We start from the raw sequence: 27053 nt of genomic DNA on the forward strand, positions 1-27053 counted from the left end.
CCATTGGCCGCGCCCTTCCGGTCGCCGCCCCCTCCCTCCTCCCCATTGGCCGCGCTCTCCCGATCACCCTTCCCTCCCGCCTCCCCATTGGCCGCGCCCTTCCGGTCGCCGCCCCCTCCCGCCTCCCCATTGGCCGCGCTCTCCCGATCACCCTTCCCTCCCGCCTCCCCATTGGCCGCGCCCTTCCGGTCACCGCCCCCTCCCGCCTCCCCATTGGCCGCGCGCGCGGCCGCGCCTCTTCCGGCTTTCCCGCGCGCGCGCCGCCGATTGGCCGCGCCGCCGCCCTTCCGCGGGGCGCTGGGGCGCGGGGGGCGGGCGGCCTGGCCGGTAGCGTCCCGGTGCGGTCCCGGTAGCTTCTCCGGTGCCTTCTCCGGTGCCGCCCGCAGGATGACGCCGTCGCAGTGGGATTTCCCGGTGGAGCTGTGCTGCCGGCCCATGGCGTTCGTCACGCTGACCGGGCTGGACGTGGTGTACAACGCCGTGCACCGCGCCGTGTGGGACGCCTTCTGCGCCAACCGCAGGGCCGACCGCGTCCCCATCTCCTTCAAGGTCCTGCCCGGAGACCACGAGTACCCCAAGTGCCGGACCAAGGTACAAGCGCCCCGCCGGGCTTCTCTGCGGCGCCTCCGTCCCCGCTGCCCGAGGGGGAGCTGGGAGCGACAGCTCTGGGGACAACCAGAAGAGAAGGCTCCCAGGGGACCTTGTAGCGACCTCCTAGCATCTGAAGGGCTGCAGGAAAGCTGGGGAGGGCCTGTTCACAAAGCCTTGTAGTGATAGAACTAGGGGCGTTGGGTATAAACTGGAGAGGGGCAGATTTAGGCTAGGCATAAGGAGGAATTTCTTCACCATGAGAGTGGTGAGGCACTGGCACAGGTTGCCCAGGGAAGCTGTGGCTGCCCCATCCCTGGAGGTGTTCAAGGCCAGGCTGGATGGGGCCTTGGGCAGCCTGGTCTGATGGGATGTCCCTGCCCATGGCAGGAGGGTTGGAACTAGATGATCTTTAAGGTCCCTTCCATGACAAACTATTCTATGAACTGTCAGGGCAAAGGGAAAGGTGCAGGCATTGTGGTGGGATGGGAAACTGAGGTGTCTTGGCTTGTGGCTGAGGAAAAGAGAAAGCCAGGATGAGGTGCTCTTTTAAATGACCATGATGGGCTGAGGCCAATGGGATGAGGTTCAGCAAGGCCAAGTGCTAAGTCCTGCACTTGGGACACAGCAACCCCATGCAGCACTACAGGCGTGGGGAAGAGTGGCTGGAAAGGCACCTGGCAGAAAAGCACCCATGGGTGTTGGTTGACAGCAGCTGAGCGTGAGCCAGCAGTGTGCCCAGGTGGCCAAGAAGACCGACAGCATCGTGGCTTGTGTCAGAAAGAGCATGGTCAGTGGGACCAGGGAAGTGATTCTGCCCCTGTACTCGGCACTGGTGAGGCTGCACCTCGAATACTGTGTTCAGTTCTGGGGTCCTCACTGCAAGAAAGACATTGAGTTCCTGGAGTGTGTCCAGTGAAGAGCAGTGAAGCTGGTGAAGGGGCTGGAGAGCAAGTCTTATGAGGAGCGGCTGAGAGAGCTGGGGTTGTTTAGCCTGGAGAAGAGGAGGCTGAGGGGAGACCTCATTGCTCTCTACAACTACCTGAAAGGAGGTTGTAGAGAGGAGAGAGCCGGCCTCTTCTCCCAAGTGACAGGGGACAGGACAAGAGGGAATGGCCTCAAGCTCCACCAGGGGAGATTCAGGCTGGACATCAGGAAAATATTTTTCACAGAAAGGGTCATTGGGCACTGGCAGAGGCTGCCCAGGGAGGTGGTTGATTCACCTTCCCTGGAGGTGTTTAAGGCACGGGTGGATGAGGTGCTCAGGGACATGGTTTAGTGTTTGATAGGAATATTTGGGCTCAATGATCCTGGAGGTCTTTTCCAACCTAGTGATTCTGTGAAATGCAGCAGAAAGAATATCTCTACTTTCTGCTTTGCAATGGCAGTTATGAAGCAATGTCAGTGGGTTTAACCTGTGGAAAACGACATAATTCTCTGATGTGGGCGAGGAACAAGAATATTAACTGATTTCTTCTGGCTCTGTTTCTGAGCCCTTCAAGACCTTCCTTTTAAAATAAACCTAATTTTTCATGAAGGAGTGTGAAACATGCTTCTGAACTTGACCTTTTTCTCCAGTCTACCTGGAGTCTACCTGGAATCTGCTGTTTGTTGCTGATATCTCGGGCATCAGGCTTTGATGCCAGGGAATGAGGTATATGTCCTAATTATTAGGAATCAAAGGCTTGAGGGCAAAAATCTTTAAGGAAAGATGACAAGCATATCTACATGTGACAAGAACGTAGAGGCAGTTCCTCTTTTATGCTAAGAGGCCACTAAATGGATTTGGTAGCTTGTTTTAATAACCTCAATGTTTTCAGAGGACGTCCTATGAATGGTATATTCCGAAAGGAATCCTGAAGACTGGGTGGATGAACAAACATCTGAATTTAGTTCCAGCACTTGTCGTGGTGTTCTATGAACTAGACTGGGATGAGCCGCAATGGAAAGAAAAACAGTCAGAATGTGCTACTCGAGTTGAAATTGTCAGGTAGGGGTTTTTCATTTGGTTCATAATGTATTACAAGCTAATGGGAAATGTGAATTGCAGAATCCTTTTTGCACTCTAAGATACAAATTAAGAGGAACTTAAACTCTTCTTTTTGAAGTACGACTGATAGTAAAGAAACTCTTTTAAAGTATGGTTTCTTTTAAAAAGTCATTTGAGCAGCCCCAGAAATTTTGCTTGCTAAGATCAGCACAATTATTCTGTACCATGTGAACAAAGAAGAGCACAGCATTCTCTGGATGATGCAGCGTGTTGTTGTGTTTGGCTTAATTTCTTATACAGCGTTCTTTCAATGCTTCCATCTAGACGGGATTATCTTTCTTCTGATTATTTACAAATAAGAATTGAAACCTTGACACTATACTGTGTTGTTTTTTTAAATTTTATTTTAGGCAAAGTTTGCAGGGGAGAAACACAAAAGTTGCTGTGGTTTTGATTCAGAAAAAAACACCGTTGCCTCCAGGTACCAGAAAACTCTGTATACAGTTTGATAATCTCATTTCTCAGAAGACCTGATGGGTTGAGCTGACTTATTGTTTGTCATGTAATCTCAGTTGTCATGTAATGTCATCTATGCGTGTTAAATACATTGTGGCTGCTGGAAGATGCACAAATGGAAAGAATGCTCAAGGAAGTTGACCCTAAAAGGCTGATCTCTAACCCTTAAGTTATTCTTCATAAGTCCGAAGTCCATCTTTTGATACACAGTATCAGAAATTGTTTGCTAGCACAGTATGGATGACTTGCCTCCTTGTAAGCATGTTTCATTTTAAACCTTGCTTGAGATCAAGAAAAGCTGTAAAAACGATGAGAACTTAGAGGAAGGGTGCTTAGTACCTACGTTTTGGAGTGAAGTGTGATAAATTTTAAGCTCGTCTTTCTGTGGACCTGATGCTTTTAGTGTCTGGCGGTTTTTGTTGTTGTTTTCTATATGCTTGCCTTTTCTGGATGCTGTTTTATTTCTAAAGACACATCAGTATATTCTGAGGTGGATAAAAACTTGCATCATACTTGTAGGTTGTTGCTAGCTAAGAAAGTTTCTGCAATGTGTTCTACTGAATGAAGCACGTAGTACTCTTGGAGAAGTAAGAAAGAATGTAGTTTTAGTTTTACCTGTACTGGATTTTTCCAAACCTTGTACTTATTAAGCTTTTAGAGGTAGCTAGGCATTGCAGCACCGCATAGTGCTTACTCGTGCTTTCCTTGACTTTACTAGGGGAAGATGTTATTGCATCAGAGAGGGCAGCGGCTTTATGTAATGCTTGTGACCTTTCTGGAAAATCCCTCTTTGTACTTCCACACACTGATCATCTTGTTGGTTATATTATAAGGTAAGTGACTGTAAAACACTGTTTTGCTCCGTTTGCTAAAAGAGACATTGAGAGCATTGGTAAGTTGTGATTACTGCTTTGTAGCATGCTCGTTGTATAGTAGCAGTGGATGTTTTATCTGTTCACGGGAATTCTTCAGGTTATTCTGTAACCTGATTGATGAATTCCACACAGCTCCTCTTTCTCTGTGAGGCTGAATAATGGCCGTCAGATGTTGGTTTTTTAAGATGTTAGGTGCTTCGACATTCCCTTCCTCAAGCTGGGTAGAGGGAAGGTGGGCTTTTCTGCCTCTACAGTGGCTTTGGCTCTGTTGGTTCAGTATAATTTTCCCTACAAATACTCAGTTATGTGTAGTTCTTATTAGCAAGTCTTTGCTTCCTCCCCCACTCTCCTGGCTGTGGAGCTATCTTTATTTACGCTAAGTGGCATTTATCTAGTTGCAAATATTATGTCTTTGTCATTTTTACATTTCTTGTGCTTTTTGTTTAAATAGTTACAGGGAATACAGGTTCGAATAAACTATGAAGCCTTTCAAAAACGGAACAGGGGAAGGACAGCAATCTTGTGTAGTCCTAAAAAGGAAGGCTCAAACTAAAGCAAATCACAGTTTATTAATGCTAGTTTTAATTTTTCCAGATGTCCTCAGTGAGAAGAGGGGTTGTGATCAGAGAGACTAATTCTTCCTTCCTGCACCCTCTTAATTTACATGTAAATCTTTGCTGTTGTTGTATCCATGTTGGTCATAAACAGCTACTAGAATTCATCCAAATAAAGTAACAGTTACTTCTAGTTTTTCATATTATGCTCAGTACTAAAGAGGGAAAGTTTAGAGCGTGTTAACCTACATGAGCCTTTGCAAAGTGCATATAGTTGAATTTTGATATGAGATTTGCAATTGTTTCCAAGCTTGTTAGGTAAGGTTGTATTGTTGAAACTTATGATCAACTTTATTGCAGGTTGGAAAATGCTTTCTATGAGCATGCACAAACTTACTACTATACAGAAATACGAAGAGTTAAATCCCATAAGGAGTTCTTAAACAAAACCACTCACCAGGTAACGTTACCCTGTTTTTTAAATATTCTGCAAGTTACAGTGTGTGCTAAAACTTGAAAATAAGGGTTATTTGTTGCTTAATTGTTTTTAGTCCCTCCTTCCAACTTGAGAAGCTTCTTGCAATATAGAAAGTACATCTGGCTTTATTTGCTGTAATTTATACTTAAATTTTAATTAGTTTTTTCCTTCCTCACATCTTCTTTAGAGGAGGGGCCTATAGGAAACATGGTAAAAAAAATTCTGTGTATGGCTTGTTTGTATGTAATATCTTAACAAATCATGGGAAGTACTTCCCTTAGAAGCTCAGAACTTAAACTTGCCCTTTATTTGGCTTTAACTTCTGCTTTTCAGTTTGTTAAATGTCTGCTCAGACACCCAACATTATGTTGCAATTGCCAGCTTTTCTCTCTTGGAAGCTGGGATCCATGTGGTGAGCTCCAAATTAAAAATTTACAGGGGTGGAGAGATTTTGGGGTGGTGACTGTTTCAGGGTGAAAGGTTTAGAACAGATTAAATCTGTTGAAAGATTGCTGCTGTGTTATGATGTCAGAGAACCATTAGGAAAGAGTTGCTTAGTCATTTTTTTTTTTTATCAACTGCTATATTATGTAAACCTCTGAATTTATCAGCTGTATCTGCTTTGTAATAACAGGTATGTTCAAGTGTTTATGAATGTTTGTGAATGATGTGCACTGGTTGTGTTTTGCAGCTTTTATTTGTGAGACATCAGTTCAAAATAGCATTTTTCAGCGAACTGAAACAGGATACGCAGAATGCTCTTAAGTAAGACTCATATAATTTTTCCTTCCCCCTTTCTACCCCAAATTACTGCTAAACCATAAATATAGTATTTTCCCAAGTGCAAAATGATTTAAACAGATATGTAAGGGGTTAGTTCTTTATTGGGAGGAACACTGGTTGGAAGGGTGTTTTCTGCTGGCAGCAATCTTGTTCTTAGTATTCATTATCTTGTATGATTTAACTCTAATTTAAATATTCCTGCTTAGAAATTACAGAACTGCCTATAATCTTGTGCATGAATTGAGGGCTCATGAAACAAACATGCTGGAAATCAAGACCATGGCAGGATTTATAAACTACAAGGTAATAAATGTACTTCTAATGTTTGGCAGCCTTTACTTAATATGTTGATGCTTCTTTAATGTATAAGGTTTAAAAGTTCATTTTATTATTATCCTTTTAAGGATGGATTAGAAACAGTTATGTGACTGTTACTCTCAGATTTGCAAAGGCTTCCAAATTCCATGCAAAAGAAGGATCCTCAGCTGAGATTTGGGAGTGTCTTGAAGGATTTGAGTTCATTTGAGATGCAGTCGTTTGAAATACTAGTCTTGCTTTAACTCTCACTCTGTGCAGGGGGAATGAAAAAAAGGTTTGTTTGATCCTTGAATATTTTTGTCCACTTGCAAAGCTTAAGCCAGTATAGTTCAGTCCTGCTTGTCAGGAGGAGGGAAGTAACTCTAAGAATTAGACCATACTCTTATGGTATTTTGGGGGGCTTTTTGGCAAAACAAAGGCTTCAAAGATAATGATCTTCCTAGTGGCTCTGCAGTTCCATCTTGAATTTGGCTGCAAGTTACACAGTCTTCCCTTGATGACCTGGGGGGAGAAGGGGAAGAAAAATAACATTAGATGAAATAAAGGACCACGTGGTTTCAGGTGTTGTACATAATGGTTTAGATTTGTTTTTCTCCCTCTGTTTACTATGCTATTCAAGCTCTTCAGAGATAAGTAAAATTAGTTTGGGTTTGAGTGTGGTGCTTTTGTTTCATTTTTTTTAAGCTAATACTTAGCAGCCTGACAGTTTTTTCCCCCCTCTTATTTTGATTTCGTCTAGATCTGTCGCCTCTGTTTTCAGCATAATACTCCACTGGATGCAATCGCTCAGTTCAGGAAACATATCGACTTGTGCAAGAAAAAAATAGGAAGCGCAGAACTGGCTTTTGAGCATGCTGCCTGGATGTCTAAACAGTATGTTTTTGCTTAGTAATGTTTCTGATTTAGTTCTTGTGAAGCTCACTGTTTTACTTGTCTAGGTAGGATACAAATTCTGAGCCCTCCTCTCTGAGGAAGATCATAGAATCATAGAATAACCAGGTTGGAAGAGACCCACTGGATCATCGAGTCCAACCATTCCTATCAAACACTAAACCATGCCCCTTTAGCACCTTGTCCACCCGTGCCTTAAACACCTCCAGGGAAGGTGAATCAACCACCTCCCCAGGCAGCCTCTGCCAGTGCCCAATGACCCTTTCTGTGAAAAATTTTTTCCTAATGTCCAGCCTAAATCTCCCCTGGTGGAGCTTGAGGCCATTCCCTCTCGTCCTGTCCCCTGTCACTTGGAAGAACAGGCCAGCACCCTCCTCTCTACAACCTCCTTTCAGGTAGTTGTAGAGAGAAGTGAGGTCTCGCCTCAGCCTCCTCTTCTCCAGGCTAAACAACCCCAGCTCTCTCAGTCGCTCCTCGTAAGACCTATTCTCCAGCCCCTTCACCAGCTTCATTGCTCTTCTCTGGACTCGCTCCAGACCTCAACATCCTTCCTGTGGTGAGGGGCCCAGAACTGAACACAGGATTCAAGGAGCGGTCTCGCCAGTGCCGAGTACAGAGGGAGAATAACCTCCCTGGACCTGCTGGTCACACCGTTTCTGATACAAGTCAAGATGCCATCGGCCTTCTTGGCCGCCTGGGCACACTGCTGGCTCATATTCAGTCGGCTGTCAACCAACAACCCCCAGATCCCTCTCCTCCAGGCAGCTTTCTAGACAGACTTCTCCTAGACTGTAGCACTGCATAGGGTTGTTGTGCCCCAAGTGCAGGACCCAGCATTTGGCCTTGTTAAACCTCATGCCATTGGACTCTGCCCAGCGGTCCAGCCTGTTCAGATCCCTTTGCAGAGCCTCCCTACCCTCCAGCAGATCCACACTTCCACCCAGCTTAGTGTCATCTGCAAACTTGCTAAGGGAGCACTCAATGCCTTCATCCAGGTCATTGATAAAGACATTGAACAGGGCTGGACCCAGCACTGAGCCCTTGGGAATCCCACTTAGACATTAAAAATGTATGCTGTTATTTTGCTTTGTCCTGATTATTCATTGCTTTTGCCTAGGAATGAACAGGTTATAACACACATGAAGCCGTGGAACTTAGATGCAAATGTTCAGAGAAGTGTCATCTGTCTTAAGACTAATCAGAACTTTTAATTGAAGTGTGTACCTTTCAGTTCAAATTGCTGTTCTGTACTTAATCTTGGTTATGAATTTTTTTTAATAGGTTTCAGGCTTTTGGTGACTTGTTTGATGAAGCGATTAAGCTGGGATTAACAGCAATTCAAACTCAGAATCCAGGTTTCTATTACCAGCAGGCAGCCTACTATGCACAGGAACGGAAGCAACTAGCAATTATGCTTTGTAACCATGATGTAAGTTGGGAGAGGAAAAAGTGCTTTGAAAGTAACCATGTAGTAAATTAGTTAATGTTTTAGTCTCAAATGGTAGTGGAATAATCTGTAATATGTGTAGATGAAATCCATGGAAAAGGTGGTTTTTTTTCTGATTCTTACTAACATTACATTCATCTATTACATATTGGAAAAGTTACTCAAGAACAAATGTGTTATCGTTTGTTTTATTACAAATAATTCTGAACGTGTTTTTGAAATAATTATTTAAAAAATAATATACTTTCTATGTCTCTGGATACTTGATTGAAAATTTACTCTTATGTTTTTCCAGTATTTTTCTCTCCATTGCTTCCTATAAACCATGAAATACAATGCATGAAGTACATAAGAGCATTAGTATTGGGTTGTGTATGCAGGGGTTGGGCGATTGTTGTTGTTGTTTGGTTTTTTTTCTGACACTTACCTGACCAACTTTTGCATGGAAGATTGATCTCTGCAGTCAATTAGCTGCCTTCCAGCTGAAATGTCCCGATTACTTGAAAGTGCGTTTGTTCCTATTGGTGCTATTTATTTGCTGTTATTTATTTATTGTTCTTGGATTACCTTGTTAGGTACTAGTTTTAAAAATGATTGCTCAGTTAGTCTTTGACAGTATTTGAGACAAATGAAGTTGAATGAAGTAGGATGTCAGACTGAACGAGAAGTATTTAAATGTCTGGGTTTCCCGAAGTACTATTTATACAGGTGTAGTTATGTTTTAAAGCAGATTTCTTCTTTCACGTGCATGTGTATTGGAGCATCAAATCACTTTTAATGCTTTAAAATGAAAGGTGGACCCTTATTTATAACTATATTTGCTGAATTTACAGTCCTCTGTGATATATCCCAATCCGGATCCCCTGGAAACGCAAACTGGAGTGCTTGACTTCTATGGGCAAAGACCATGGCGGCAGGGAATATTAAGTACGTTTCTGTGTCTTGTGTCTGTGAAGTTCAGACAAACTTCTTTAACTACCGATCCAGCCAGCTGACAGTGGGCATCAGTATGTAATCCCTTTTCCACTGAGACAGGCGCAGGGCTGGGACCTCACTCTTGTTAGTTGTTGGTGTGACTTAAACAGACATCAGCTGGAAGCACGGGAAGTGTTTGGTCTCTAACAGAGAAAAGGGAACTTGAGGTTTTTGCACGATCAGGTCTTCAGCGAAGTTGCATGGGCCAAGCTGAAGCACTGCTGCTGTTTTGTTTCTTGTTGCTGCTTGGGCTCCTTGTAATCTGTGTGCTCCAGGAGCACTTCACTCCAGTTGGAGAGAACTGGATACAGCAATAATAGCATTGTCCCTGAAGGCAACTGTTATAAATTCATCCTGCCACCCATACCGTGTCTTCTCAATTCATGACTTTTTCTTTTCTGAAAAAGCTTTTAGGATTTCTAAATGGATAGAGAGGATGCAATGGCTAGATTTTAACCGAAGAAAGAAATTTGTCATTTTTCTCAGAAATTCAGACTTTGAATGTATGGCTTTGAGCTACATATGAATACACGTGCAGTTCTGAGATCTTCATTGTTGACTATGGTTTTATCTTCCTTTCTCCCTCTCCATTTGGTCTCGTGTTCTTTGTTCTTTCCGTATCCTTTGGGCTTTGCCACTTTTATCACTGCCCTCTTTTAAAAAACTTTCTTTTATTGTAAATATAGTTCTGTCTAACCTCTTTTTATCTTCAAGTGTTACTGTTTTAAAATTAGTTAGAATCTGCTGCCAAGCCTAAACAGTTTAAGGTGAAGAGAAACTTTATCTGTTGAATATATTCAGGTTTTTTGGTTCCTGCAAGGGTTTATTGTCTTTAAATCCCTATACAGTTCTTCATATGTTGGTGTTCTGTAGCAATGAAGAAACATAAGCTTGAATCCATACTTGAGATCAGGTAGTAAAAGGGCTAGTAATTTGTATTAATGTACGCACTTTAAATGTTAATAGGTGCAGTCTAAAGACTAGGTTGTCTTACTGTAGTTTGCTCTTTCTAGGTAGCTTGAGATATCTTCTTTTAAATAAAAGGCAAGAATTTCCCTTCTAGAACGTGGAGAGTGTGTGAGTTCTTGAAGGGGTGCATCTATTTCCTAGGCAACGGAATGTTTGAGTGTGCTTGAGTTGGAGCTTGCACTGCACGTAACTCACCTCATAAATGATTCCCTCTGGGTCTAGAAAAATTCCAATTTCATGGATTTTTCATTGTCTTATGCAGGCTTTGATCTTTCTGATCCTGAAAAGGAGAAGATGGGGATTTTATCCCTACAATTGAAAGAGAAACATGTCCTTCACTCGGTAAGTTGTATTATCCAAAAAACCCCACATCTGTTTTCTATCATTATCGTAATGTTGCCTGTGTAATGATATCAGTAATGGTTTTATCTGTTAGGAGCTAATCATCACTTTGTTGAGTAATGCTGTCGCGCAGTTCAAGAAATATAAATGTCCAAGAATGAAAAGTCATTTGAGTAAGTATATGTAATCAGAGGTATTTTTTCAAGTTAATTTTGCAAAGTCTTTGGTATTGATCTGGAACATCTTTTTTTCTTTTTATCAGTGGTTCAAATGGGAGAAGAATATTACTACGCTAAAGATTATGCCAAAGCTCTGAAGTGAGTACCATCCATAATTGCTTCTTTCAAGTGCTGTTCTTCTCACTAAGACCTTCTCTCTTATTGCTGTGGAATAATGCTGGAAGCTCATCTGAGACGCTTCTGGTACCTGCATTTGATTAAAACACAAGATTTGGAGTCTACAAACTTCACTTATCTCAAGGAAAGCAAAAGAGATATGATGAGGCAGTTATTAGAGTAGAAAAAGTCCTACTGTAAGCTGTTGTGTGAATTTGCTTTATCAGGCAAATATTATTTATTTCTAGCTGATAGATTTAGTGCACTCGCTCACTCTCTATCTCTCCCAGAAGTGATTTCTGCAACTTGCCTGCTACAGCAAGGAAAATACAGTTACACTTATTTACAGACTTTGTCGTTACAAAATTAAAAAAATATGGAAATGTAGCAGAATTGAATTTTTATTTGTATACCAAGGAGTTGGCAAAATAAATTATTTTTGTTGATATAGTTTTCCACTATTGATGATCATGGAGCTAGGAAAGCTTAGTGCTGAGCTACAGAAGCCACCTCTTCTAAAGGATGTGTCTTATGCTTAGTAACTTTGTATTTTTAAGGGGAAACGGAGTCAAGGTCATGTTAAGTAAGAGTCCCACAGTGGTTTCGCTTATTAGGTATCAAGGATCACCCCATAAAGGGAGTATGCGTGAGGTAGAAGAAATGTATTTACTGTTGTTATTGGCTGACTGGAAGCTACCTGGAGGAGAAGATAGGTTAAGATAAATGGATCAATTTGTATCAAGCCTAATTTTTATATGAACAAGCATTTCTTATTTATATTTTGGTAGATATTTTGAAGTAGGCGGAAACTAGTCTTCAACAGCTGAACAGCCTTTAAAAGAAATTCACTTCTTTGCTTTGCTAATAGTATCAAACATTGCTCAGTACTCAAGTTCTATTAAGGTGTGCAGTTTTGCCTGATGAAGATTGATGCATGTGTTTTTTGTAGATCTTTGAAACCCTTGAACAAAGCAGGGGAGAGGAGGTAGGAGGGAAAAGAAACATCTCAGCTTAAGGAACATTAGAATTCTTCAGTTTGGAAGGGGACTTCATTGTGGGGTTTTGGTTTGTTTTTTTCTTAAAATTTACCACATACTTAACAGTAAAGCACATTTTTAATGCAAAGCTGGACTGTTCCCGATTTGCTCATTCTTTATGTGAAGACAGGTGAGTTTTCCTTTTGCTGTCTTGTGGAAGTTATTCTAGCCTGAAATAGAAAATGAATAGAATACATGTGTTGCCTTACAATAATGTCATGCTATTTTCAATAAACCATTGCCATGTGTAAGCAGTAGATTTAACTTTGATCTAGCATTTGTATTAGTGAAGATGAATTTTGCATAATGATACCAAATAAATGCAAACTTCTAAAAAAATATTGGTGGGTATAACTTGTTTTTCTCTCAATTTTACTGTGTTGTAGGCTCCTGGATTACGTTATGTGTGAATATCGCAGTGAAGGATGGTGGACTCTTCTGACTTCCATATTGATAACAGCTCTCAAATGTTCATATCTGATGGCCCAGCTAAAAGATTATATAACGTACTCTTTAGAGCTACTGGGTAGAGGTATTCTTTTAAGATATATACTCGGCCTATAGAGAAAAATTAAATCACATGTATTTGGAAGTCTGACAGATCATTGTAAGACACAGCGCTTAGAGAGCTTCAAATGATTCGGCTACAAAATTACTGTATACCTGTGCTGAATTTTTACTACCTTCTTTCATATGCTGGAATTTGAATTTTTCTTGCTTTTCAAGTATAAAATTCCTTGCATTCAGATAGATTGTGTCAGGATGTCTGAAGCACAGCTTCATTTGAGACCGTTTGAATAATATAACAGAAACTTCCTGAGCTTTGGGATGTGGGAAGAACTGTAGTATATCTAGAGGGGAAAAATGTTTCTCCTAGTAGCAAAGCTAGCACTGGTTTTCTGGACTTCAAAATCCCAAATGTGCTTCTCTCAGACATTCTACTAGAACTCTGCTGATAAATTATGCACGTGGTGTGTTTTAGTTAGAAAATTGTGACGTGGGGTGGCTGCTTGCAAGCACTCTGCTTTGTATAAAGTCTGTTATTTAGGATTGCAGAAATAGTCCTTTTGTGTACTAAATTACGAACACCACTGTTAGGGTAGGTGGAGTAAAAATGGGTCTGCATCTTCTAGAACGTAGCCAGGCCACTCTGCATTGTATTAAAGAACAGCTGATGAGATGAACCCACCTTTCTTCATCTTCAAGGGAAGAGTGCTTATTAGTCCTTTGTTTCTTCCTGTCATCTTCTCTAGTTCTTTCTAATGTTATCCAGGATTGCCTCTTTGCAGGTTCCAGAATTCTCTACTGTTTCGTCCATTTTTAAACATATATAATGAGAGGATATAGGTATTATTCTCCTGGAGCTTTTCTCCAATAAATTAGGAAATGTTTGTCTAACCAAAAAATATTTCACTTAGTTCCAGTGGAATTAAGAGCAGACTCTTAAAATAGGTGAAGTTCGGAAAACTGAATAAATCCTTCATTACTGATAGATGGATGCTAGAATATTTTTTTCCCCCACAATGTTTTTTGAAGGATGCAACCTAAAGGAAATATTTACTTGTGATTTTCTTTAAACTTAAAAGTAAGAGGGCTTGTTTCTATCTTGTCATTTTATTTTTCTGCTTGCTAGCATCTACTCTTAAAGAAGATCAGAAATCTCGAATAGAAAAAAACCTGATAAAAGTTCTAATGGTAAGTGGCAGAATTCCTATCATGCTTTCAAATAATCTTAAGAGTGGTCAGGTTTTTGTGACCTTCTTTTATTATTTATAATCTTCTGTCTGAGTACAGAATGAAAGCCCTGATCCTGAACCTGACTGTGACGCTGCTGCTGTGAAATCATCGCAAAAATTGTGGGCAGATCGTGTTTCCTTGGCTGGCAGTAATGTTTTTACAATAGAAGTCCAAGACTTTATACCATTTGGTAAGTAAAATCCCAAATTTATATGATATTTTGAATTTCAGTGTAGTTGTATCTTGATAATAACTCATTAAGAAAAAAATATGCATGTATTAACGCCAGCAACACTGAAGCTCTTGTTTCAGCACTGCTCTCTTCTTCATCTAAATCAGTAAGATAAGAAATTGTGAAAGAAGTCTGATCTCTCATCCCCGGTGTGGATTCCTTAAGAATCCTTTGAGCATTGTTTCTGAGGGGGTAGAACCTCTGAACTTCCAGCTGAGGCTACTTATGCCTTTAAACATGGTAGAAGTAGTAAGCCTTTGCTTATTGAAAGACTTCTGTCACTCTGGTGTGCTTTGAGGTAGGATTCTGAGGAAAGAAGGCAGAATGTATGCAAAAACTACTTTCTACTCCTCGTAGAAAGGGGGCATGAGTGAGCGTTACCTACAAAAGAGTATAGAACTGTATAGGATTTTATTTTATTTTTTTTCTGCCTTTACTCTGCAAAGGTTTTGGTTGAATGCCAAAAACTGGTTTCCTATGGCAATCTTAGCAGACAAATTTGTCTTCCTTATACTCTTAAAACTTTGATTTGAATATACAACTCTTTCAAGAATGTGCTTCTGGAATTTAATGTTTGTGTTTTTGTTGTTGTCGTTTTTTAATTCTAGTGCAGTGCAAAGCAAAATTTCTTGCTCCTAGTTTTCATGTCGATGTTCCTGTGCAGTTTGATGTACACTTAAAAGCTGATTGTCCTCATCCTATCAGGTTTTCTAAGCTCTGCATCAGTTTCAATAATCAGGTAACTATGATCTCTCTCTGACCTAGTGATAGAAGCTTATTACAAGACTAGAATAATATCTGTTAGTGTTTCTAAACATTAAAAAAAAATAATCAAATGTTATTTCCAAAAATTCTGTTAATACTTAAGTTGGAAAGGTGTTTTTTCTTTTTGCATTATCTATCACTTTCGAGAGGTATACTGGTACTGTGATAAAACTCCCAAATGCAGTTTGATTAGTTTGTCTATCATCATTATTTCACTATGAAGCTCTCTAAAGTTTCAAGAGGATCATTTTAGTGTCTTATTTCTCTTTATGTTCTTGCATAATGTTACATTAATATAATCGATATCTTGTGTCAAAGAATTGCATTGTCATTGCTTGCTAAGTCTGACTTCAGCAGTGTGAAAAGAAGCAAGAACCCATATAGTTTTAACCAGTAACACAAAGCCTTAACACTTGCTGTACTACTGATACTCACTAAAGATGTCTTAAGTCTGGGTTTATTGATGTTTTTTGCCACTCCTCCATTCTAGGATTACAACCAATACTGTGTGGTAGAGGAAGCCTATCAAAAAAGTGGTGTTCTAGAACAGTCATCACAAGGAACAATGTGCTTGGTCCCTGGAAAAACGAGAAAGTTCACTTTCAAGTTTGTTGCAAAAACTGAAGATGTAGGAAAAAAGATTGAGGTTTGTCAGTTTGTTACACGCCTTTCTTACCGATGCTTACAAAGAACTCAAAATTACAAGCGCTATCTCTAATCTAGCCCCAGTTACTAATGTCATTGCAGTTCCAAATGTTTGAATTCTTGAAACTAAGAACCAAAAATAAGTAAAACTTTGATGATGCCAAGCAAAAAATCATCACAAAAACTTAAGTATTGCTTCAAGTTTGTTTCTTTAAGTATGTGCAGTGTGTCCTTAAAAGAAAGAAAGGGTGAGGGTTGATTATAGCACTGTGGGAGTATGGGAAGCCAGAAAATACTTCACTACACACACATGACCATGGATACCTTTCCTACTACTGTTTCATTAAATGAAATCCCAGAGTGGTGAGGTGTTTCAGTCTGCAAAGCTGCCAGAAGCTTTTTGGTGACATACAGGCAGAATAAAGATGTGTATGTTGGAAAGCCACATTCTTAGAGTAGGTGATCTGAAGACAAAGTTACCATTGTGTGTTTCAATTTGTCTGTCAGATCACCTCTGTGGATTTGATCCTGGGAAGTGATTCTGGCCGATGTGTGATTCTGAACTGGCACGGAGGAGGTGGAGATGCTGCTTCATCTCAAGAAGCATTGCAGGCAGCACGTTCCTTCAGGCGAAGACCTAAGCTTCCAGATAATGAAGTGCACTGGGACAGTTTGACTATTCAGGCAAGCACTATGTGAGTAAAAAATATGTATGATATATTATTGTGAGTCTCCTGCAAAGTCCCGATTGCTCTGCAGAGTTACTGGGGCTTCAGTATGAGCTTTTTAATGTCTTTGCCCAGCTGGGAATAAGATAGGTACTTATAAGATAGGTACTGAAGCCTAAAAAGTCTTAACTCTTTAAGACTTTTTAGGCTTCAGATAGCTAGAAGTATGAAAAAAGCTTGCACTGGTGTCTTAGTATACCCAGTATGCTTTAATTCTCCCCTTCACCTAACTTTGCTTGGCAGACTTTTCCTAGATTTTTGTGCAGATTTTGTCCCAGATTTTCTCTTAAAAAAGCCATCGCACAAAGAAAGAATCCCTAAGAATCTGCATTGGGGAACAGTTATCAAAGAATAAGCTAGCGCTAATTTAGATGTATTCAGAAGAATTAAATCCACTTACTGTTGGTGGAGGTGCTTCTTTCTTTCCTGGCAGAACATCTGAAGCATTCATGCTTGTTACTAAGTTACAAACTGTTTTTTATATCTGTTCCCGTCATGTTGCTTTTCGGGAATCTTGCATTGCCTAGTTGAATAGGCCACCAGCTGTCAGAACTCTCTTAAACAGCAGGCAGTTACAATCTCCTTTAAACTAAGCTTAAAAACTTGTTATTTAAGGAACATACAATAACTGAGTCTTTTCTCTTAAAGGATTATTTCTAGAGTGCCAAACATTTCTGTTCAGCTCCGTCATGAACCTCCTGCCCTGACTAATGAAATGTATTGTTTGATTGTGACAGTCCAGTCACATGAGGAGACAGTGGCCAAAGATGTTAAGCTTACGGCAGGTTTAAAGCCAGGTATTTGGGGGTATTTTCTTTTAATCCAGCAGTCACCTAATTGACCTCTTGTTTTTGATGCAATGCAGAGAAAAATAAAGTAAATGGCTCTCCTGTAGTGATTTAAGAGCCAAACCAAAGTGAAGGTTGGGAATGATGAGGTATTAGTGGTAAGAACAAGAGCTAACAGACCCATTCATTTATGGTTATCTTAACCACTGCTTGTCAGTAGTGTTTACATGTGTATTTTCAAAAGATAAGTCTTTATGAGTTTAAAAGAAAACATGGGAGCTTTGGTGTTCTTTCCTAACTTTTATTTAATTTGATCATGGTTAATTTTTTCTTTTCCCAAGAGAGAGATCTTTGTCTTATCTAGCATCGCGCAGTGCTAGATGAATGTTTTCGACATATAGTCTTTGTGGGTGTTCTTCCCTATTCATTCTCACTTTTATTCCCTGCTATGGTCAGTGTGGTTTGTTTGTTAAACCAAATATGGTGAGTGGTGGTGGACTGAGACACTATTCCTTCGCATTAAAAGTAAAAAATACAAATATTTTATGTTTGAGTCCTAGTTAACTATACGTAATAATCACTGACAGATTTCAAAATGTTAAGTGCAAATGTTATAGTTTGTACACCTATTTGCAGCAATTTGCAATATAGGATGTGATATGTGCCGGGCACTCTGAAATAGAACCACATTACCTATAGTTGCACGGTCAGGGATATGTTCTTTCAACTTATTTAATTGAATGTTTGGGTTTGGCTCCTAAAGCAGTGTTTAGTAGTCTTCGTTCCCCCTCCTTGATCTTGACTCTTAATATGTGATATGCAAGGTCAGTGTAGGCTTGCTGATTGCATTAAGAGAACAATTGAAATTTGACATTTTGTTTTTTGGGAAGGTGATATATTTTCCACAATTTCAGCTCTTTGGCAAAATGTGGCTTGTTTTGCTTTTAAAATTATCCCATGTGATTGCAGTAATGCCATTGTTCTAGTCAACCTCTTACTGGAGAATGGTGTAATTTTACAGCTATATATTTGGGTTTACGTATTTGCTACACAGGTTTGAAGAACAATTTTTAAAAGATGTCAAGTCACTAAGCCATTCTCTTGAAAAAAAAAAAAAGAAGTCCCAAACTGTAAAACTTACATTTTTCTTCATATGGAATACCAAGAAAAACTTTTATCACTTAATCATGTGGTTTTGTGTGCGTTAGGGCACTTCTAGATACGATTTTTGGTGTATTTTTTTCTGGTCTAAACAGATGAAACAAATATCTTGAAACATGTAATCCCTCTAAGTTAGAAAACTTAGCTTGGTGTTAAATCTATCCTCCTCTGGTACTTTTGAAAGCTTCTGTCAACCAAGCAAACAATGTTAATTTCTTGTGTATTGCTTTTTGAGATTAATATGATACTATTTTTAGTTTATTGCTTTCATGTTTCAGTGGTGTAAGCCTGTGAGAATATGAAGACTGTTTTTAATCCTAGGCCAAGATGCCAACCTGACTCAGAAAACTCAGGTGACTCTTCATGAAACAGACACATGTGATGATTCCTTTCCTGCACTGCTTCCTGATATCCCTGTAGGAGACTTGCAACCAGGGGAAAAGGTGAAGGCTTAAAACCTTCTTTCTAAGTTGCAGTTAAGACAATGGGGATCAACTAGTACAAGACTCTCATAAAAGGACCTGTATTTAGTTTCAGGTATCTGAACAAATAAATGAATTACTTGCAGCGTATTTTACCTGTTGTTTACTTGTAGTTTAGTATTTCTTTAGCGAGATCCCACATTGGACTGAATTTGAGAATAAAGAGATGTATTGTACTGTGAGATTGATACAGCTGGCAGATAAGATAAAATAAAGAAATTCTAAGCTGTAAATTAAATACTCTTCCTATTTGACAGTAAGTAATAGCCAGTAAGTGTGATTCAACATGGTAGAGCATCAAATATGCAGAAGTTGCACCGAACTGAAATTGTGACTAGAAAATTAGAAGTTAGGGATATCAAATATTTCGGAGTATTGGCTCTTTTCTTGTACTGTTAAGTAACAGACAATCACTGATAGCAGAGCAACAGAAGCTGTGCTACTCTGGTTAAAAAGGGTGCTGCGTAAATAAGATTATGTGTTGCAGAAGATCCTTTATGGTCAAAATAATATCCATTCTACTATTGCCTTCTTGGATTGAGTAAGATGACAGCTTTAAGCCTAATATATTTTAGGTATAGCTTGGCTCATACTGTTGCCTTCATTTTGCAGCTGGAAAAACCAATGTACATTCGTTGTGGGACAGTTGGTGCAAGAATGTTTCTGGTTTATGTTTCTTACTTAATCAACACTGTCGTTGAGGGTAAAGAAATCCTCTGCAAGTGTCATCGGGTAAGATGAAAAGATGCATCAATGGCAGGAGGTATATTAATGAAATAGAAGGAATGTTTTCAGTCTAATGGCTGTAATTCCAAGTTTCTTAGAAGTGTTTCTAGTAGATAGAAAAAAATGCCAAATTAGCGGTGTGGTAGCCCAGTTTAGGGTGAGCAGTTCCGTAAGTACAGTCAGAAGGAAAACTTTCTATGTTTGTTCTTTAAAAAACAGCTACAGATGCATTCTGCCCTGGAGAGGACTTTGTTAAAATGATCATTATAAGTAATTTTAGGTTAGTAACCTTTGACATCAGTAGTCAGGACTGAAACAGAATGTAACTTTTTCCTTTTCTTCCCACCCCTTTTTATACAGGATGAAACTGTAACCATAGAAACAGTGTTTCCTTTTGATGTTGCTGTCAAATTTGTTTCCACAAAGGTATGTGTTTGAAAAATTGTTGCTATTTCACAATCTCATTACTTTCAATGGTCGCACCCAGTTTAGTTAGAGTCAGATTTCTGTCTGTCTCAACAGCTGGAGCCCTTGGACAGAGTATTTGCAGATATCCCATTTTTACTGATGACAGACATCCTGAGTGCCTCTCCTTGGCCTCTGACCATTGTAACCAGCCAGCTACAGCTGTCAGCTTCCATGACCCCAGTAGATCAACTGGAATCTTACGTGGAGAATGGTAAGTTTTCTTAGATTATCCTCTCTGTCAGGAGGGTACTTTTTGCATAAGTTGGGATTAAGAACGGAGGGACATCTTAAACAGCATTTTCTTATCAAACTACTAAGGTACTGAAGGAGCTGGCGGATGTGCTGGCCAAACCCCTTTCCATCATCTTCCAACAGTCCTGGAAGACTGGGGAAGTCCCACTGGACTGGAGACTGATGTCGTGCCCATCTACAAGAAGGGTCGCAGGGAGGATCCAGGGAACTACAGGCCTGTCAGTCTGACCTCAGTGCCAGGGAAAGTCATGGAACAGGTGATCTTGAGTGCTATCATGAAGCACATGCAAGAGAACTGGGTGATCAGGCCCAGTCAACATGGGTTCACAAAAGGCAGGTCTTGCCAAACTAACCTGATCGCCTTCTATGACAAAGTGACTCGGCTGCTGGACGAGGGAAAGGCTGTGGATGTGGTCTTCCTGGACTTCAGTAAAGCCTTTGACACAGTTTCTCACAGCATTCTGCTTGGGAAACTGTCAGCCTCTGGCCTGGACAGGCGCACACTCTGCTGGGTGGAAAACTGGTTGGCTGGCCGGGCCCAGAGAGTGGTGGTAAATGGTGTGAAATCCAGCTGGAGGCCAGTGACAAGTGGGGTTCCCCAGGGCTCAGTGCTGGGTCCAGCCCTGTTCAATGTCTTTATCAATGACCTGAATGAAGGCATCGAGTGTACCCTTAGCAAGTTTGCGGACGACACTAAGCTGGGTGGAAGTGTCGATCTGCTGGAGGGTAGGGAGGCTCTGCAAAGGTATCTGAACAGGCTGGACCGCTGGGCAGAATCCAGTGGCATGAGGTTTAACAAGGCCAAATGCTGGGTCCTGCACTTGGGGCACAACAACCCTATGCAGTGCTACAGACTAGGAGAAGTCTGTCTAGAAAGCTGCCAGGAGGAGAGGAACCTGGGGGTGTTGGTTGACAGCCGACTGAACATGAGCCAGCAGTGTGCCCAGGTGGCCAAGAAGGCCAATGGCATCTTGGCTTGTATCAGAAACGGCGTGACCAGCAGGTCCAGGGAGGTTATCCTCCCTCTGTACTCGGCACTGGTGAGACCGCTCCTTGAATCCTGTGTTCAGTTCTGGGCCCCTCACCACAAGAAGGATGTTGAGGCTCTGGAGCGAGTCCAGAGAAGAGCAACAAAGCTGGTGAAGGGGCTGGAGAACAGGCCTTATGAGGAGCGGCTAAGAGAGCTGGGGTTGTTTAGCCTGGAGAAGAGGAGGCTGAGGGGAGACCTCACTTCTCTCTACAACTACCTGAAAGGAGTTTGTAGAGAGGAGGGTGCTGGCCTCTTCTTCCAAGTGACAGGGGACAGGACAAGAGGGAATGGCCTCAAGCTCCACCAGGGGAGGTTTAGGCTGGACGTTAGGAAAAAAATTTTCACAGAAAGGGTCATTGGGCACTGGCAGAGGCTGCCCAGGGAGGTGGTTGATTCACCTTCCCTGGAGGTGTTTAAGGCACGGGTGGACGAGGTGCTGAGGGATATGGTTTAGTGTTTGATAGGAATGGTTGGACTCGATGATCCGGTGAGTCTCTTCCAACCTGGTGATTCTGTGATTCTGTAGAAAGAAAAAAAGCTGCTTAATACTATAGTTGATTGCCGGAACACAACTTGGACAGCAGTATTTTTCAAAATGTGGTTCTGCTTCACTGGATCAAGTAAACTTGAATGATAGGTGGTAACCAAAAGTCTAAATATAATAGACATAGGGGAAAGCATGTGAAAGTACTTCTGATATGCAGCTTGTTTGTGGACTATGAATACTTTCTGGAATGCAAACCCTTTACCATGTGATAGAGAACATCCACAGGTTAAAGCGATACATGTCCATGATAGCAGGCATGAAACTGAAAAATAGGAAAATAGACAGGGTAGGCTATAAACAAGTTGGAAATAAGCATCTTTTTTAATACTAACATAACTTAATAACTTTTTACTTAAATGTAAAAAAAAATGCTCTTACAGATCTCAGCCTTTAAGAGCTCAGTGTGTTAGTTTTAAAGTCAAACAAATAGAACACTTAGCAGTAAAGCTGATGCAAAATCTTCCCACAAAACATTATCTTTGCATTTGTTGAGTCAGAGTTGTGAAAACGTGTGCATTCTGTCAAAACTTGGAATAAGATGAAGCAGTCTGGATTGCTGCCAGATTGAATCATCGAATCATAGAATAACCAGGTTGGAAGAGACCCACCGGATCATCGAGTCCAACCATTCCTATCAAACACTAAACCATGCCCCTTATCACCTCGTCCACCCGTGCTTTAAACACCTCCAGGGAAGGTGAATCAACCACCTCCCTGGGCAGCCTGTTCCAGTGCCCAATGACCCTTTCTGTGAAGAATTTTTTCCTAATGTCCAGCCTAAATCTCCCCTGGCGGAGCTTGACGCCATTCCCCCTTGTCCTGTCCCCTGTCACTTGGGAGAAGAGGCCATCCCCCTCCTCTCTACAACCTCCTTTCAGGTAGTTGTAGAGAGCAGTGAGGTCACCCCTCAGCCTCCTCTTCTCCAGGCTAAACAACCCCAGCTCTCTCAGTCGCTCCTCGTAAGACCTGTTCTCCAGCCCCCTCACCAGCTTTGTTGCTCTTCTCTGGACTCGCTTGTGAGGCAGTTGTCCACCCATGTATTTTTGGGCTTGCAAGACTGTAGTTCCTCGGTAGATTCAGGGGTTACCTAGCAAAAAGCAATTATCTCCCAGGTCCTTTAGTCTTCAAACGGGGATTTCATCTTTAGCTCTGGCACCTTGCACTTCACAGCTTCTGAGGGTGCTCCTAAAGAGCTAACTTGCAGGAGGCATGAACCCCCTCAAACACCAACTATTTGGCTGTCCACCTTTCAGCTGATTTTTTTTTTTAACTTGTAAGACTTGATGAAGATTAATTATTATTTTGAATTACTGAAACACCTATCTTTTTAGTACTTCTTTAGAAATCTTTAAGAGCAAAGTTACTTCTTTTAAAAAAGTTATTCAAGTGGGGGTGAAAAAGAAAAAAGTGACATCTTAAAGCCAGTAGATTTTTCTTGTGTTCCCTCTGTTCCCCACATCTCATCCATCTGGGTGGAAGAGGAGAAATGTCTGTGTTCATTGTAAAACATGAGATATCTTATGCTGATCTCTTGGAATTTGCCGTGGGAGAACTCTAGAATTTGTATTGGCATAATTTTGTGGGTTTTGTGCGTGAACTCTAATTTTGCAACAACTTCTTCTGTGTGAATGTGAAAGATCTCATAATGCTGTTCAGAATTCAACTGTTGTGTTTGCGTATGTCACCCTTTTATATTATGGGATACTTCACAGTCTTTATTGAATTTATCTATTAAGCAGGTATAGTTTACAAAGCGCTTCCAAAGCCTTTCTAGCTGAACACTTGTGTTTTGTGTCAGATTGTATTTTTACAATTGGTGGCTTCTGCAGTGATGATTATACTTTGATTTTAAACAAAATCTTGCTGATAGTTGTTTTACAGACAGGTGAGAGTGCCAGTGAGTGCTTTTGCCTTCGATGTCCTCCAGTTACCAATGCTAGTGGAGTGGCAACTGGATGTTATGTCATTTCCTGGAAGAGGTAAGTATTTCCTCTCCTCACTTAGGCCAAGAGATAAGTTGGTTTGTTTCTTAGGGATGATAGTGAGCTGGAGTTTCTTGGGGCTTGTAAGGTGGTTTTGGTTTGGGTTTTGTTTTTTTTTTTGGTGGTTGTGCATCATCCAAAGCACTGTAGCAAGAACTATCTAGACTTTAGATCTTACTAATGCTTAGCTTATTAGATTTTTGAATGAATACCTGTTTCACTTAGAAGATAAATATTATGTGGTTATAGTCTTAACGCTCCATGAAGCTTTTTTCTTTGTAAGATCTTGGGTCAATTATAGAGCTATCTTGTCACGTTCCATGCTCTGGCTTCTCCAGTCATTAAATACTTCACTTGAAGACAAGTCAAAGGAATAGTTTTGTGATAGTAGAACCTTTTTTAATGGGAAAACTGTTTTCACACCCTAGACTGTGGGTATATGTATTCACTCAGTTGTCATAGACAAAGTTGATGTGTATCTTCCTTCTAGTTTGCTTTTGTTTAGTTTTAGAGCTGTTTAGTGTTCTTCCTTGCCTTTTGCTATTTTATCTCCATGCTATGGCATTTTTTTTTGCTCACTTCAACCAATCCAGTGTAAGGATTTGGGATTTTTCTCTCCACAACCAAAACTACTGTAACTTTAGTTTAGTCACATATAAGTGATGTTCTCTTGGTGTGCTTGCTTGATATTTCATGTTGTATAACTTTCAAAATGGTCTGCGTTTGACTCTTTCCTGCAGAAGTTCAGCTGTGGAAAGTGTCCCTATTGTCAGTACAGTCATCACTCTGCCACATGTGATTGTAGAGAGCATTCCCCTCCATGTTAATGCAGGTAATACTAATTTGGCAACATATGTCCCAATTAGAATTTTTAGGACTGTCAAAGTTTTACAGCACCCAGAGCTTGCATTTACTGTATCAAAAACCAGAAAGTGATGCTGAGTGTCATGGAGCTAGTGAAAGAAACTGTATTATCGCTTAAACTGCCTGAAGCATTGTTACTCTCTTCCCCTTCAGTTCAAAGGAAGAGCTGAAAGTTGATTACAGGTGTGTTCTCTTAAAAGCTGTCAGTGGATCTCATGTTATGTGGCAGCACAGTTACCTCTGCTGATGCTGCCTTCCCAGTAAGTTTCTCTAGACACCTACAGCAAGCATTGTTCCGTTCACCCACACCCTAGCTGTATCCCAGGAAAGAAAGCCTGGAGAATTGGAGCTGCTTGTGGGTGAACTGTTTCTCTGCTGCTGCAGGTGAACTCTTTCTCTTCTGGCGCTTCACTTGCACGAGAAGCAGAGGGACAGAGTGGTGTGCTCCCTGAACTCACAGAATTCCTATGCTTTCCTCAGTTCAGTTTGATTTGTACTGAGATTCTTCCACCATCCTTCCCTGTTTTATTTTGAAGGAGATTCCTGACAGTATCTGATAGGGTTTTAGTAAGCTGAAAATAACCAGCAGCAACCGAAGTGACTTCACTAGCATTCTTGGACAGTGACAGTAGTTAGGGGTTTTTTGGCTAGATGCTGAACTGTTATTGAAAAGCTGTAATGAAGTTGTGCTCTGTTCTTTAATTTTTTTCTGAAAAATCTTGCCTGGAAAGCTTTAGATACCTAGTTATTGTATGTTGTGTTTTTTTAATTAAGACTTTTCACTGCTTTTCATGATGGATGTATTTTTTATATGTGAAACTTAAAAAATGCAACTTATATTTGAAATCACTTGCTTCTTTTTCCAAAGATCTGCCATCATTTGGTCGAGTCCGAGAATCCCTACCTGTCAGATACCACCTGCAAAACAAAACCAACTTAGTCCAGGATGTGGAGGTGATAGTGGAACCCAGTGATGCCTTCATGTTCTCTGGCCTTAAACAGGTACAAAATTGTCGCATTTACTGATCCTGCTGGTTGATCTGGTAGTGAAGGATACATTGATTAGGCTTGCACCAATGGGCAGAGGGTACAAACTCACTGTTTTTCAGATGTTTAGGGTACGGTAAATTCTGTCTGGAAGAACGCATGGATGCAGGTTCTTTTAAAGAAGAGCTAACTGCAAGCATGACTAGGAGCCATTTGTCATGTTGTTTATGGGCAATATAGTGCTACGGTACAGAAGTAACAGTTTAACTAGAATAGGAATGTAGTTGCATTCTTTACAACTTGAGAAAGTAAGCCATGTATAAGTACAAAATAAACAGAGCGCTGCTTTTGGTCACTTATCTATTTTTGTGACTTTTTTTCTTTTTTAAGATCCAACTAAGAATCCTTCCAGGCACCCAGCAGGAAATGTTATATAACTTCTATCCTCTGATGGCTGGATATCAGCAGTTACCATCTCTTCATGTTACCTTGCAGCGATTCCCAAACTTCACTAATCAGTTGCTCAGGCGATTCATACCAACACACATCTTTGTAAAGGTAAGACTGAGAAGTACTTTGTGTTGGAAGGTGCCCTGTGGGGCTGCTCAGTTCCTGGGGACTGCTGCTCCAGCTCTGTTCAAAGCTGAGTGTTTCTAAGCAGACTAAAATGGTTTGCTTGCAACAGTTACTTGCTTTGAAGAGTCTTGGGTTGTGCATTGGTGTCATAAACAGATTTCCTAAGGATTTTGGTTGAAGTGCGGCAGGTGTTTGTTTACAATTAGATGAACTAGCCAAATATGCTTAAGCTGTCCCTGTTGTTCCATGTCTTCCTCTGTAAAATGAGTTTTAATTGTTTGTATTTTGAGGACAATGAAGTGAGATAAATATAAATACTTTAACACCATCATTTGTAGCGCTCCTGAAAAAGTATTTGAGTAACGCATCTGACTAGGTTCAGAAAGTAGTGTAGCATACCACGCCTCCTTAACTTCTAAAATACATTCTCTCAGTGAATCACTCAGTCTAGTTTTCTTTTTTTTTTTCTTAAGCAGTGTGACTCTAAAGACAATTCAGCTATATCATGAAAAACAAATCACAGGCTTCTTTTGACTTTTTTAGAATCATTTAAATCCAGTTGCCCAAAACAACGCTTTCACATTACACTGCTGCTGTCTCCAGAACATCGTATTCTCTTTTTTTAGTCAGACTCTCAAAAAGCAAGGAGCCTGAAGACTTTGTTCATGTGACTTGAGATGGACTTGTTCAGACATCTGTAATCCTGTTTCCAGGAAACAGGCCTGGCGTTCTTTCAATTTTCTTCTAGCCAAAAGAGATAGGGAGAATTTACTTTTTACTTTTTTACATATACTGTCAATCAGTGGCTTTTCTAGATTGGTTGTCAAGATGTCCTCCTAAGTAAATACAAAAGGCTTTTTTCCTGAAAAGTGTGGTGATCTCAACACTTCTGTGGAAACTCTCAGGCGTCAGAATTCTTTGCTTTTGCTTTTGCAAAGGCTGTCAGGACCTCAAAAAACCTCATCCTAAGGATGACTTTTCTTTT

At 40.7% G+C, this 27053-nt stretch overlaps 2 protein-coding genes across 2 annotated transcripts in view; both read left to right on the plus strand.

Annotated features, from left to right (window-relative positions):
- The window catches only part of WWC2 (WW and C2 domain containing 2), a 298844-nt gene that overhangs the window by 209079 nt on the left and 62712 nt on the right, over nucleotides 1-27053 (plus strand). The window lies entirely within an intron of this gene.
- Nucleotides 356-27053, plus strand: part of TRAPPC11 (trafficking protein particle complex subunit 11) — a 28102-nt gene continuing 1404 nt past the window's right edge. Inside the window, exons 1-28 of the mRNA XM_069855901.1 lie at nucleotides 356-591; nucleotides 2409-2578; nucleotides 2989-3059; nucleotides 3813-3927; nucleotides 4884-4983; nucleotides 5693-5766; nucleotides 5991-6087; nucleotides 6842-6975; nucleotides 8275-8422; nucleotides 9274-9367; nucleotides 10647-10726; nucleotides 10821-10899; nucleotides 10989-11043; nucleotides 12485-12630; nucleotides 13732-13793; nucleotides 13893-14025; nucleotides 14676-14806; nucleotides 15323-15478; nucleotides 15985-16172; nucleotides 16854-17002; nucleotides 18476-18597; nucleotides 19249-19368; nucleotides 19723-19788; nucleotides 19885-20041; nucleotides 23530-23638; nucleotides 24382-24473; nucleotides 25374-25507; nucleotides 25883-26050. Of these exons, the coding sequence (XP_069712002.1) occupies nucleotides 388-591; nucleotides 2409-2578; nucleotides 2989-3059; nucleotides 3813-3927; nucleotides 4884-4983; nucleotides 5693-5766; nucleotides 5991-6087; nucleotides 6842-6975; nucleotides 8275-8422; nucleotides 9274-9367; nucleotides 10647-10726; nucleotides 10821-10899; nucleotides 10989-11043; nucleotides 12485-12630; nucleotides 13732-13793; nucleotides 13893-14025; nucleotides 14676-14806; nucleotides 15323-15478; nucleotides 15985-16172; nucleotides 16854-17002; nucleotides 18476-18597; nucleotides 19249-19368; nucleotides 19723-19788; nucleotides 19885-20041; nucleotides 23530-23638; nucleotides 24382-24473; nucleotides 25374-25507; nucleotides 25883-26050 (3354 nt within the window). The 5' untranslated portion in view covers nucleotides 356-387. The remainder of the gene's footprint in view (nucleotides 592-2408; nucleotides 2579-2988; nucleotides 3060-3812; nucleotides 3928-4883; nucleotides 4984-5692; nucleotides 5767-5990; nucleotides 6088-6841; nucleotides 6976-8274; nucleotides 8423-9273; nucleotides 9368-10646; nucleotides 10727-10820; nucleotides 10900-10988; nucleotides 11044-12484; nucleotides 12631-13731; nucleotides 13794-13892; nucleotides 14026-14675; nucleotides 14807-15322; nucleotides 15479-15984; nucleotides 16173-16853; nucleotides 17003-18475; nucleotides 18598-19248; nucleotides 19369-19722; nucleotides 19789-19884; nucleotides 20042-23529; nucleotides 23639-24381; nucleotides 24474-25373; nucleotides 25508-25882; nucleotides 26051-27053) is intronic.

This window comes from Phaenicophaeus curvirostris, chromosome 4 (assembly GCF_032191515.1).
Source record: "Phaenicophaeus curvirostris isolate KB17595 chromosome 4, BPBGC_Pcur_1.0, whole genome shotgun sequence".
NCBI lineage: Eukaryota > Metazoa > Chordata > Aves > Cuculiformes > Cuculidae > Phaenicophaeus > Phaenicophaeus curvirostris.